Source organism: Malania oleifera, chromosome 11 (assembly GCF_029873635.1).
Source record: "Malania oleifera isolate guangnan ecotype guangnan chromosome 11, ASM2987363v1, whole genome shotgun sequence".
NCBI classification, from domain to species: domain Eukaryota; kingdom Viridiplantae; phylum Streptophyta; class Magnoliopsida; order Santalales; family Ximeniaceae; genus Malania; species Malania oleifera.
This window is the reverse complement of record NC_080427.1, coordinates 13,108,559-13,121,494: the sequence shown is the minus strand read 5'-3', so window position 1 is coordinate 13,121,494 and position 12,936 is coordinate 13,108,559. Positions and strand designations below refer to the sequence as shown.

At 37.0% G+C, this 12,936-nt stretch overlaps 1 protein-coding gene across 1 annotated transcript in view; it reads right to left on the bottom strand.

The window, feature by feature from the left end:
- Window positions 1–12,936, bottom strand: part of LOC131167992 (protein fluG) — a 127,658-nt gene that overhangs the window by 20,309 nt on the left and 94,413 nt on the right. Inside the window, exons 14-16 of the mRNA XM_058127115.1 lie at window positions 10,651–10,796; window positions 1,956–2,144; window positions 556–788 (exon numbers count right to left, since the gene is read on the bottom strand). Of these exons, the coding sequence (XP_057983098.1) occupies window positions 556–788; window positions 1,956–2,144; window positions 10,651–10,796 (568 nt within the window). The remainder of the gene's footprint in view (window positions 1–555; window positions 789–1,955; window positions 2,145–10,650; window positions 10,797–12,936) is intronic.

Sequence of the window (12,936 nt, the reverse complement as noted above, 5' to 3'; positions counted from 1 at the left end):
ATTAATGAGAATTATTTCCACAAGAAGCTTTCTCATTCTAGAGGGAGTTTCATTGACCTAGAGCAAGTTCTAAATAGTTTAGAGGTAGCCAGGATCTCCAATGTTCAGGGAGGACTCAAATTGTTGAAGATATGAACATTATTGCTTCAAATCCTCGAGCAAATTATAGCATAATTGAGTATCAACATCACATTAATGATTTGCACATTGTTGACAGACAATAAGGCCTTTCAATGGACACAGGCCATGAATGGGTGAGTTCCTATACTTGCCTTTAGTGACCCTAAACACAGTTGATGATTGTTCTAGCCTTCTAGGTATCAAAATCATTTCCACTCATTAATGTGAACACTGCTATGTGAGATGCTAGAATCCTGGTCATTAGGATGACAGCACTCTATTTAATTTCAATGCCAAAAGATCACTACTCAGTGCACTTCACACCTATACATCATAATATAACAAACATGAATAATTTATCTTTAAGAATCGACACACCTTGTGATGCAATAATAATTATAATAATAATCAACATCATCATCATCATCATCTTACCAATGGGGTCTGGTAGACCAAGATGTTTACGAAGACCATCAATACCAGCAGCCAGGATAGAAGCCAAGCCCAAGTGTGGATTTGTGCACCCATCAAATGATTTAATCTCAAAATTGCTCACGAGACCATCTGCAATCCCAGGTGGGCAAGCACTTCTTAATGGAGCTTCTCGGTTCTCTTTTCCCCAGCATTGATATGCTCCACTCCATGTATCAGGTTGAATACGATCATAGCTACAAACCAAAGGACATGTAAATGAGGACTACCTATACAATGTGATTCTTCAGAAAAATGCACATCCAAGTGCAAAAGCACAAACACCTACAAGTTATATTTCTCAGCCATCATTTGCAGAAACAAGAACTGCTCAGGAAAATTTGGACAGACTGGACAAATAAATCACTGAAATTTAAAATATTAAAAAAAAACATGAATACATACTTTATAATAAGTATCAAATGTGCACACACAGGGGCGCGCTTGCACACAAATAATAGGGAGGGAGAGAGAGAGAGAGAGAGAGAGAGGCTTTCAATTATAACTTCAATCAAAGAACTTATTCGGCCAAACTTTTCCATATCCAGGATTTTGAAATATCGACTAAATTTCCTATATAAACTTTGTTTATTGGGAAATTCCAAATAAAAGATTCTTCATTTCAAAGTCCATTGTAAATCATGCAGATGAAAAATGAAGTTTGAAAAAGAAAACAGAAATTACAGAGCTTCTGTTTGCTGTAGTTTAAGTCATTTCCATCAAACCAAGAGATAGTACAACAATGGCTTCTACTGGTAACAATCATTACATCTCTCAGCAGTGAATGGAAGAACAAGCAACAACTTCCACCAGAAAATCTGCCTCAAGATCTCAGTATGGCATAATTTGGGGAAGTTTTCTATGAAATAAATTTAAGATGATTCCAAATAGACCTAAATTTATCTTTTCTCATAAGAGGAAATTACATCTAGCTTGAGCTTTTGCCAAGGACATCACTTTTGAGTTTTTGTCAACGATATTACTTTTATGACTCCTGCGCATGGAACTAGAGAAATTGATTTTCAAGTTCCAAGGGCTAATCACTACAAAAATAAAGAGAAGAATAAAGCACATTTTTATCAAGAGTGTGTGATTACAAATGCTTTGTTCAGTTGGACTGAACATATTACTGTTCACAAAATTAAGTTCTAAATTTCTGAAGGAAATGTGAAAATAAATGCTATATTTAAGACTCTAGGAATGCATTCGGCAGTGAATAGGTGTAACCATAAGATTATCAGACCACACAAATACATGCTTCTTTGGCAAATATTCACTTAAATGGCTTCCTACCATGACATATCATCAAAAACCATAAAGCACAAAAACATTGAATAAGAAGACCTACAGTGAAGAAAATGTACCTATTTGGCATTGGAGCTGTGAATGCCAAAATTGAAGGAAGATGGTTTAAAACCCCTGCCATGAATTCTTCTCCAACCTTGGACATTCCATGCTGAAAGGATCCATCTGATGCCATAAAAACATTTTCTCCATCCTTCCACAAACTTATATGCACATGGGATCCAGAACCAAGGTCATCTAATGCATACCTAGCGAATAAGAAGGAACCACATTATTTTTCTGCAAAATAGGTGGGACCAGTCATTTTTGTGAAGAAAACTCCTACGACATTATAACCATGGTCTTAAATTTCGATTTCAACAAAAATTTCCAAAAGTACGGAAATTTCAACCGAAATTTCAATTTCAATTTCAATATGAAAAAGTAACGGAAATCAATAGTAAAGCATGAAATTCTTTGTGAAACTTCAAAAATGATTAACAAACATAATAATGTAAGTTTTAGGACTACTATATTACAAGTTAAATACATCTAATGTTGTGTATGAGGTGGAAAAGTTTTAATATAGTATATGTATCTAACATATTTGTAAGATAATGTATAGTAAACATATTCAGCTAATACAAATGAAATTCATAAATCATTTAAATATTATTTATTATACAAATAATGAAATTTAGACATAAATGGTTAAATAAAATGCTGCTGCAAGTTTATTTTTTCATATAATTTCAAAAGAATTTGTAATAATATTTTGTTTCGATAAAAATAAATAAAATAAATTAAGAGAGAAATTTCACTTCACTCCTAAATCTCTTATTTGAATTCGAAAGAAATTTCATTGTATAGTTAAAATTTCGACAGGTTTCATTGAAATTTTGAGATTTCAATAAATTTCGAGCTTTCGATGGAAATTATGCAAGACGGAAATTGACTGCCATTTCAATTTTGAGGGTGACGGAAACCGGAAATTTTGACAATTTCATGGAAATTTAAGACCATGATTATAACTGACTCTGAGAGTTGCAATCAGAATGAAGTAAATTCAGGTCATCATCTAAAAATGTAAAACCACAGAAATGACAAAAAAAAAAAAATACAAACTTTAAGAACATGTCGAAGAATATTATACAAAACAATTGCAATTTGGGAGATAGCCAGTGGAGCAATAATCCTATACAAAAAGTACACTTCCATTATGCAACTGTAGCAAGTTTCCCCAACCTTTCTTCCCCTATATCTTAAGACTATGCCCACCAGTTTCAGTGCAGTGGGGAAAGTAGGGACTGGGGATTAGATTCTGGGTGACATGATTATTGGAACCCAAAAGAAAGTCCAAAAACAATAACAACTCTATCATGCTTTACAATGTAGGCAACCTACGAGTTAAATAGGAATTAGAAGTGGGTTAGGTGGAACAACTAGAAGCCCATACATAGAACTACGACGGCCACATAACTTAAACTGCCCCCAATATGCAAGAGAGGGAGAAGCACCAGTTGGCACTTGGCAGTCCCCTCAAGGTTATGTACAGCACCAGGCCTGCCCACTTTATAATACATAAATAATAATATGTTGAGGAAAAGAATAGCCCCACTCACACCACCTAATTACTAACTAAAACAATATATTCCCTCCTAACACTCACCCTCAAGCTGGAGGTGTATAAACATCATCTAATCCCAGCTTGTTACAACAATTAGACAAGGCAGGTGTAAAAAATGTTAAAGCCTTTGTGAAAAGTCGAAAACGTCTCCTAACTAACTGATTTACAGATTGCACAAATGAAATCCTAGCAACCTTCATCAATGCAGCATAGTTCAAAAAATGTTAAGTCAATTTCAATGTTCTTTTGTCTTCTCACGAAACCCTAGGTTGCTAGAAATATAAATGGGTAAAATGAGACTAATGGTCTTATTTTCCTTAATTACCGGGTGACAAGGTATCTGTAGAACAATTTGGTTTCTTGATAAGGTGAGGATTGGGTGGCTCCGCAGAATGTTCATGATTTTTTTATGGTGAAGTTTCTTGGGTTTCAAGAAGAATATAAGAGGAAGGACTTTTTGGATAGGAATGTAAATGGATCCAGGTTAGTGGAGATCGTGCCTTGATCTGTCCCTATTGTGCAGATCTAGGAATCTCTAAACAGATCTGGGGCAGTAGTTGGAAAAATTTTTACGATCTGAGGCAGATTCATGGCAGGAAAATGGAGGTGTTTTTTCCTGCCACGAGTCCATCCTGCCCTGAATACCACCACGTTTATAAGCCGCTCTGCCCCGTCTTGCCGTGCCCCAAACGTTTTAATATATAAATATATGTGTAATGACCTTTATCCAAGCCAATAAAATGACAAAAAAAAAAAAGCGGGCAAAAAATGAAATAACACATGGTGAAAATTATTTTAGTCATTTAGTATTATTAGTGTGATGGGGTTGAGTTAATAAGTGAGAGTTAGTAAAGGTATTAAGGTCGTTAGAATTTATTTGATATACATATAAATAGAGGGAGAGACTTGTCATGTGGTAGGTCTTTTGTTATACCAAAAATCTCAACATGGTACCAGAGCAAGATCCAACCTAAGCCCTATCACAAAACCAACCTCAGTCGTTGCCATAATAAAACACCCTCATGTCGCTAACCTTCTCAGAACCACCAAAACCCTTCCATATTTCACAAAACCTTTCATCGTTGCCACAGATAACAACCGAAAAGTTGGATGGAAAGAATTATGTTTAGTGGCCTAAGGCTATTAAGGTTAATTTGACAATATTTGGAAAATCTGGGAACTTCCACTCTAAGCCTTCTGATGAGAAAAGAAAAGATGTATGGATTCAAGAAGATGCTTTGAATGTTTCCCTCTTGTGGAACTCGATGGAACCCCAAATTGCACGGATGTAAACTTGGGAATATGCCAAGCTTCTATACTCTAGTACCCTTGCATGAATATATGATTTATCCCTAGAGTACTTTCAATTACAACAAGAAGATGTGAGTGTTATAGAGTATTTTGGAGAGATGAAGCATATTCATGCGGAGTTTAACATCACACAACCCATAACCACCAATGTTCGTGAGACGCAAAAGCAAAGGGAGCAGATGATAGTTCTTCGGGTTCTAGCGGGATTGAAACCCGAGTATGAGGCAGCCCAATCTCAGATACTTGGTAGTGCAGATTTTTCCATCATTTGCTAATGTTTATTCTTGTGTCCTCTTCCTCCATTGCACATTCCCCTGCTCTCGCATCTGGCTTTGAGATAACAGCCTTTGCCACACAAGTGACTCTTGTTTTCAATCAAGCAGCCACAAAATTTATCAATGTGGTTTCAGCAGCCGTGGTGGAAGAGATGGACAAGGTAGAGGGACTCCTCACAAGTGCGCTCATTGCGGACGAGACAATCATACTATTGAACAGTGTTGGGGTCTCCAAGGTAAACTGTCACATGTTGCCAATGCAGCCACCACAAAAACCACACCTTTGGGACCAAGTGGGGAGCAGGGTACTATATCTACGTCAAAGGAGGAGCATTCCAAATTCTAGCAGTATCAACCATCTTGGCAAGCTTTACTTCCCATTGGTATAACCAATTTTTTCTCTACACTCCAATATCTTAAAAACTTACCTCCTGTTATTCTTGCTGATGGATCCAACACTGCCATTATGAAAATTGTGACTGTAATCCCACATCCTCTATTTTCTCACTTCTGTTTTTTATGTTCCCAAGTTTCCTTTCAATTTTATATTAGTTAGCAAGATTACCAAATCCATTAATTGTTTAGTAACATTCTTCCCTAATTTTGTGCTGATTCATGATTTGAAGATGAGGAAGACGATTGATGGAGGGCATAAAGCTAGTGGATTTTATCACTTTGAGTCGTTGTCTCCTTCTACCGCCTATAGTGCTGTTGCCACACCTCTCCAAATTCATTTTCGCCTTGGTCATCCTTTGATGGAAAAGTTGAAATGTCCAGTTCCTAATTTGAGTCTTGTGCCTGGTCTTGATTGTGAGTCTAGTCAGTTGGGAAAAAATCATCGTGTCCCTTTTGCCTCTCGAATCAATAAACAGGCAACAAGCCCTTTCATGTTAGTCCGTTATGATGTTTGGGGTCCTAGTTTAGTTGTGTCCAAGTTGGGTTTTCGATACTTTGTAACCCTTGTGATTATTCAAGGATGATTTGACCATATTTAATAAAACATTGTTCTTAGTTATTTCATATATTTTATTTCTTTTGTTCTGAAATAAAGAGTCAAATTGGTTTTCCAATTTGAATATTTCAGAGTGATAATGCTCAAGAGTATTTTAGTACTCAACTCACAACTTATATGACTTAGTCTAATATTCTTCATCAATGATCTCATGCCCAAACTCCTCAACAAAATTGGGTTGCAGAGAGGAAAAGTAGACATATGCTTGAGAACCTAACTTTAACAAATGCACGAACCTAAAGTGTTTTGGAGTGATATTGTACATATTGCTCGTTATCTTATCAATAGGATGTTGTCCTTTGTTCTTAGTGATAAAATTCCCTACTCTGTTCTCCTTCCAAATTCAACTCTACTCTCTCTACCTTCTCATATATTCAAGTGTGTCCTTTGTTCATTAGCTAAATCCCAACACGGATAAGTTGGATCCTCATGCTATAAAATGTGTCTTTTGGGCTACTCGTGCACTAAAAAGGGATATCATTGTTATACTCCTACTCAACATCTCTTTTTTGTTTCTATTGATGTTACCTTCTTTGAGTCTACACCATACTACTCTCAGTCTCAGAGTGCTTCTGATCTAAATGAATCTCTTCCTCTACCCAATCTTCCAAATTCTAGTATGTTGTCCTTACCTAGTCATCCACTCGTGTCTCCACGTAGTTTGAATCCTTCTCATCATCTCGATCAATTGCAGGCGTATTCAAGACAGTGGCTCCAAGTAAGAGAGTCTTTTCTAGATTCAATTCCTCGCTTGATGATCATATTTCCTATCATGTTGATCCTCCGATTGCTTCCAGGAAATGTAAACACACATGTACACAATATCCCATCTCCAACTTTGTTTTCTATGACTTCTTATCACCCTACTATTATTGTTTTGTTACTACTATTATCATCTTTTGCCCTTCCTAAATTTGTTTATGAAGCCTTAGCTCACTCCGGGTTGATGAATGCAATGGTTGAAGAGATGACTGCCATGCACAACAATGACCACCCTCCAATTTTGAACTGCATGACATCCCAACCAACCAAATGGTCCCCATAACTACCAAACTCAGACCACAAAATGCGTCATAATTTTCTCAATTTTATTACAAATCCCCATAACAATCTTAAAAAATAGACAGATAATACAACAAACACTAGCAAGACAAGCTTGAATAAGAGTAATTCTACGCCCATGAGACAAAAAATGCAAGGATACCCACTCCACAACTGGATCCCAAAAGTTTCCAGACCTAGTATGCCCCTCTAAGACCCCTAGATATGACAAGGGCCAACCCAACACACCGCACTCGGTGATAAAAGATAACTCCCTAGCTCACTCAGCAAACACATTAATAGTAGCAAGACCACTCTCCCCCATGCGAATCTTAAGCCTAGAAACCCTCTCAAAAATATGGAGAAGACCAAGTTCTCATAATTTCTATTACATTTATATAGCAAACCTATGTTAGGAGAGCTCTTAAGACACCAAAGAATCTTACAAATAGTGCCCTAGTGTGACCTTGGGTTTGACAGGCATAAGGTCTAGTAACAATGAAGAAGATCAACTTGTCAACAAATTGCTCGCAGTGATGTTTGTCTTCAAAGTGTCCAACACAATATCCCAAGACAACTTCGCATTGGGATCCATAAGAGCATCTCTCAAAACCAACATAGTAGTCCCACTTAGCAAGTCCAAAGTATAATTTTTTGCAAAGATAGTATCAACCCTGTTGTAAAATGCACAATTTCAATGCCAAGAAAGTAACTCAAAGGAACCCAAGACCTTGGTTTGAAATTTTTCTTGACGCTGTTGCTGCTTAAAATCCGAAATCGCACTTCAATATGATGACATCAGAGTTGTCACCTTTTTGTAGACAAGAACCAAATGATGAAAGTAGCATTGGATAAAACCCAATGCAGAGACAGCCACACTAAATTTATCAAACGAGGCTCGAGGAGACTGCTTCAGACCATAAATAATCTTCTGCAACCTACATACCTCACCATTCTCCACCTAAGCAACATATCTAGGAGGTTGCAACATGTACACTTCTTCCTGCAAATCCCCATACAATAAGGCATTCTTCAAATCCAATTCGTTTAAGGTCCAATCAAAATTAACTGTCAACGAAATCAATACATGAAGAGAATTTAGTCAAGAAACGAACAAGATGGTGTCAAAGTAATCAATACCAGATCCTTGGGTATATCCCTTGGCAATCAATTGAGCCATAAGTCGTTCAATAGATCCATGAGTCAGAAATTGATGGTGTAGACTTAACAACACCTAATCAACTCTTTGTGAGGAGGAAGATCCACCAAATCTAATGTCCCTTGAGTAGTCAAGGTGTTCATTTTTACATCCATTGCATGCTTCCTCCTACGCTCAACTATGTGAGCAAGGGATAGAAAAAAAGGGAATAAACAAGGTAAAGGAACACATAGTAATAGGAAGGTGAAGAACTAAAACATAAAAGCAATAAGATATGTAACTAAGTGCAGCAGAGCACACATTCAGAAGCATTTCCAATGAGCGATGCATCTCCAAGGCCAAAATTCAAGACCATGAAGGGCGGAAGACTCAGCTGCACAGAACTAGTGATGTTTAAGCCAGTTTTCCTCCATTCATAAACCCACATTCCACTTAGTAACCAATGGATTGTGAAGAAGAGTGTTAGTTTCCTCCAGAGGGATAAGAGTAAAAAGAGAAAGATCAACACATGAGGGGGAACCAGAAAATTGCTTACGGACTCAAAATAGATTCGTCTAAATAAGGATCCGACAATAGAGAAATAAGGTGTCCCCTTAAGAAAAGTGAAATGAGCATTGACAAAGTTCCTACTAATTTGGGGATCATAACATCTATATCCTTCCTGAGATCTCAAGTACAAAACAAAGACACATTCAACATCACGAGAAGTGAACTTGTCATGACCAATAGGTGAAACATGAAGAAAGCGTGCACACCTAAAGAAAATAGGAACAACATAGAACATTCTAGATACACAATGGTCATTTAAGGGCATCCTATTAGGCAGAAAACAGTTGTAAGGACAACATCAGTCCAAACGTTCTAGAAACATGCACATCACGGAGTGAAAACCATGTTATGTCAAGTAAATTTCTAATTTTCCATTCAGCTACCAATTAAGTGAGATAGTAATGCTTAAGCCACCAGGTGGTTTGGAGATCGAAGATGGCTGAGAAAGAAAATAGGCACATTGGCTTAGGTAGTGGCAGTATTCCTTGGAGAATTGAATGAATACATAAAGAAATTCAGACATGCCTTATAGATCCAATCATACTCAAAAATCATCCATAAAGGACTCAAAATATTGATGAGCCAAGGTTTTTTTTTTTGGGCCTTGTAATTTTTTATTTGTTTACTTATAGTTCGAGTTGAAGGGGAGCCTTGTTGCAATGGTAGTGTTGTCACTTTGTGAGCTAGAGGTCACAGATTCGAGACATGGAAACAGCCTCTTGCAAAAATGCAGGTAGTGCTGTACTATAGACCCATCATGGTCTGCCCCTTCCCTGGACCCCACATACACGGGAGCTTCCTGCACCAGGCTGCCCTTTACTAATAATTGGAATGATGTAATCATTGCACTAGATTTTAAAATGATATGGAATTTTTTATCAAAACGAAGAGAGCTTGTTGGAAACCTTCTCAAAAATATATGGTAACACAAAAGATAATAACTAATTTAGCTAATTGTGGATGAGAAATCAGATGCAATAGGCAGCTAGGACACCAACTAAAGTGATTGAAACAAGTGAATGTTACACATGAATAATAGCTAACATTATATAATGATAAAACATATTTTCTTTAAAAAGAAAAGACAATAGAAAAGCAACATTTTAATAATATGGATGTCAAATCTGGAGGGAATGATTTTTTCCCTCTTATGCTTGTTCAAGGATCATATGTTATAGAGATATGCTCATATCCTGTAGCACAAAAAAAAAGGCAAACAATTTTCTCCAATCCATCAGCTATAAAATCTGCATTGCTCCCATGATTGATCATTACAGAGATTTTAGGTCACGCACACAAAAAGCAACAAAACAAATTTTTAAGACTGGCTTATCATATATTACAGCAGCTTAACCCAGACAAACAATATAAAAAACAAAGCTTTACTTGTCAGATAGACCATTATTTTTGTGCCATCATTTAGACTATTAGTTTTTGTGCCATCATTTACTAGGTAGATTTAAGTCTTTCTAAATCATAAGGCAAGTATGAAAGTGAGTTGCAATGTATCAAGAATCAACTGATGGTAGATATATAGCAGTTAAATAGTCTTTAAATGTTGGCCAGAAAATGTAGTCCCCTAAGAAATAGAAATAAATAAATGCATTATCGAGTCAATAAAACAAGTACGTTAACAAAATATACAACTCCTCAAAAGCTACCCAAAATTGACAAGGAGTCAACCTTCTAAGTAAGAAACAATCTTTTCAAAAGCAAAGAAATTTATTGCAATGACAAATTTACAAATTATTTTATTCACAAACAAATGCATCTACCAAATTATGTAGAAATGGGCACCTACTTTGGTGCAAAGGTCGCCAACAACCCATGTTTCCTTGCAACAGCCCTAATAACTTCGCGGGTGAAAATCAAGTTGTCAGCAGCACATGTAGAAGTTGTATGCCCCAGTACGATTTCAAACTGACCTTTCCCAGCTTCTGGGTGCATCTAAGATATTAGAAAACAAAATAATCAACAAAACCAGTAGTACTTGAAATGCAAAAATGTAAGAAATATGGATGCATGCATTTGCGTGTAGAGGGTTGTGTGTGGGTTAGGGGATGGGGGATGAGGGATTGTCAATGTTCATGCATGTCTCAGTGTGTGTGTGTGTGTGTGTGTGTGTGTGTGTGTGTGTGTGTGAGAGAGAGAGAGAGAGAGAGAGAGAGAGAGAGAGAGAGAATAATGGACTAAACATGAAAACTACTAGGAGCAGCCAGTTAGATGTCTAGGCTGTCCCCACTAAATGAATGTGTGAAGTATAATGTAATAATATATATTATGGAAACTAAAGCAATAGTTGGGTCTAAAAAGCAGCATCTGCATAGATAAACTTTAAACTACTCTATCGAATACAAGAACATAAACAGAATGTATTAGCAATATATAAAACCAAGAATACCTGCAAAAAATACAGTTTTACTTGCGTAAAATATAATCATAAGTACAGAAATATACTTGTGAAAGCTCATTATTATTGCGTTCATCCTACTTTTACAATCTACAACAAATTGGGCGGCATTCATTGTATATGGTGAAACAAGGTTATGCCAAATCTTACAAAGCATGAGCATGACAAATTTTTTCTTTGTAATTAGAATGAATGATTTCTGTATTTCTTGAATTAATTCTGTACAATCACAACTCTCTATAAATAATACAAACCGTATATCAACAAGGAAAGAATTGCCTAAAATAGGAGCATGAAATCTGCCCAAGTATTAGGCTAGAAATCCCTATACAATCTCTAGTATCATTGACCCATTATTCTCAGGATTTCTAATAATCCTCGGGATTTCTACACTCCCCCTAAAGTTGGATCATAAATGTTGACCATATCCAACTTGAATGTGAAATCATCAAAACTTTGTCGAGGTAGTCCTTCAGTGAAGATGTGGGCTGTTTGTTCTTTGGTAGGAACATAGTCATGCAAATGGTCTTCTTCAACCTTTTCCTTGATAAAGTGTCTGTCCACTTCTACATGTTTGGTCTTGTCATGCTAGACTGGATTGAGAGAGATGTTAACGGCTGCTTTGTTATCACAGTAGAGTTTGATAGGGAACTTTACCGTGACATGGAACTCCTTCAAGAGTTTCCGTAACCACATTCCTTCACATATCCCTTGCGCCACTGCTCTAAACTTTACTTCAGCACTACTTCTGGCCGCAACATTCTGTTTTCTGTTTCTCCAAGTCACCAAGTTTCCCCATACAAAGGTGCAGTACCCAGAAGTGGACCTTCTATCTTCTGCTGATCATGCCCAATCGGCATCTGTGAAGACTTCTATTTCTTCGCTTTCACATTTTTCAAAGAATAGTCCTTTGCCTAGAGATCCCTTGTGATATCTAAGAATCCAGTACACTTCTTCTAGGTGACTTTCCCTTGGTGAATGCATGTGTTGACTCACCACACTTACTACAAATGCGATGTCGGGTCTAGTGTGTGATAAGTAAATTAGTTTGCCAACTAATCTCTGACACCTTTCTCATTCAACAGGTTTTCCAATGTCTTCACTTCTTTTTCTTGCTTTAATGGGGGTGTCGCTTGGTTTGCACCCAAGCATGCCGGTTTCAATTAGGAAGTGTAGGACATACTTCCTCTAAGAAACACCAATTCCCTTCTTTGATCTTGCAACTTCCATCCCCAAAAATACTGCATTTGTCCCAAATCTTTTACCTCAAACTCATCAGCCAAGACTTTCTTCAACCTGTCCATCTCGGCTCTGTTGTCTCCAGTTAGGATGATTTCATCGACATATACAATCAGAATTGTATTCTTCCCATCTTCAAACTGTCGGAAGAACATAGTATGGTCTGATTGTCCTTGCCAATATCCTTGACTCCTAATCACCTTTGTAAATCTATCGAACTAGGCTCTTGGAGACTGTTTGAGTCCATACAGGGACTTTTTGAGTTTGCATACTCTGTTTTCTTCACCTCTTTTACAAAAGCCTGGTGGTATCGTCATGAAGACTTCTTCTTCTAATTCGCCATTCAGAAAAGCATTCTTGATGTCAAGTTGCTAGAGTGGCCAATCCAGGTTGGCTGCCAACGCTAGGAGAACTTGGACAGTATTCAGTTTTGCCACA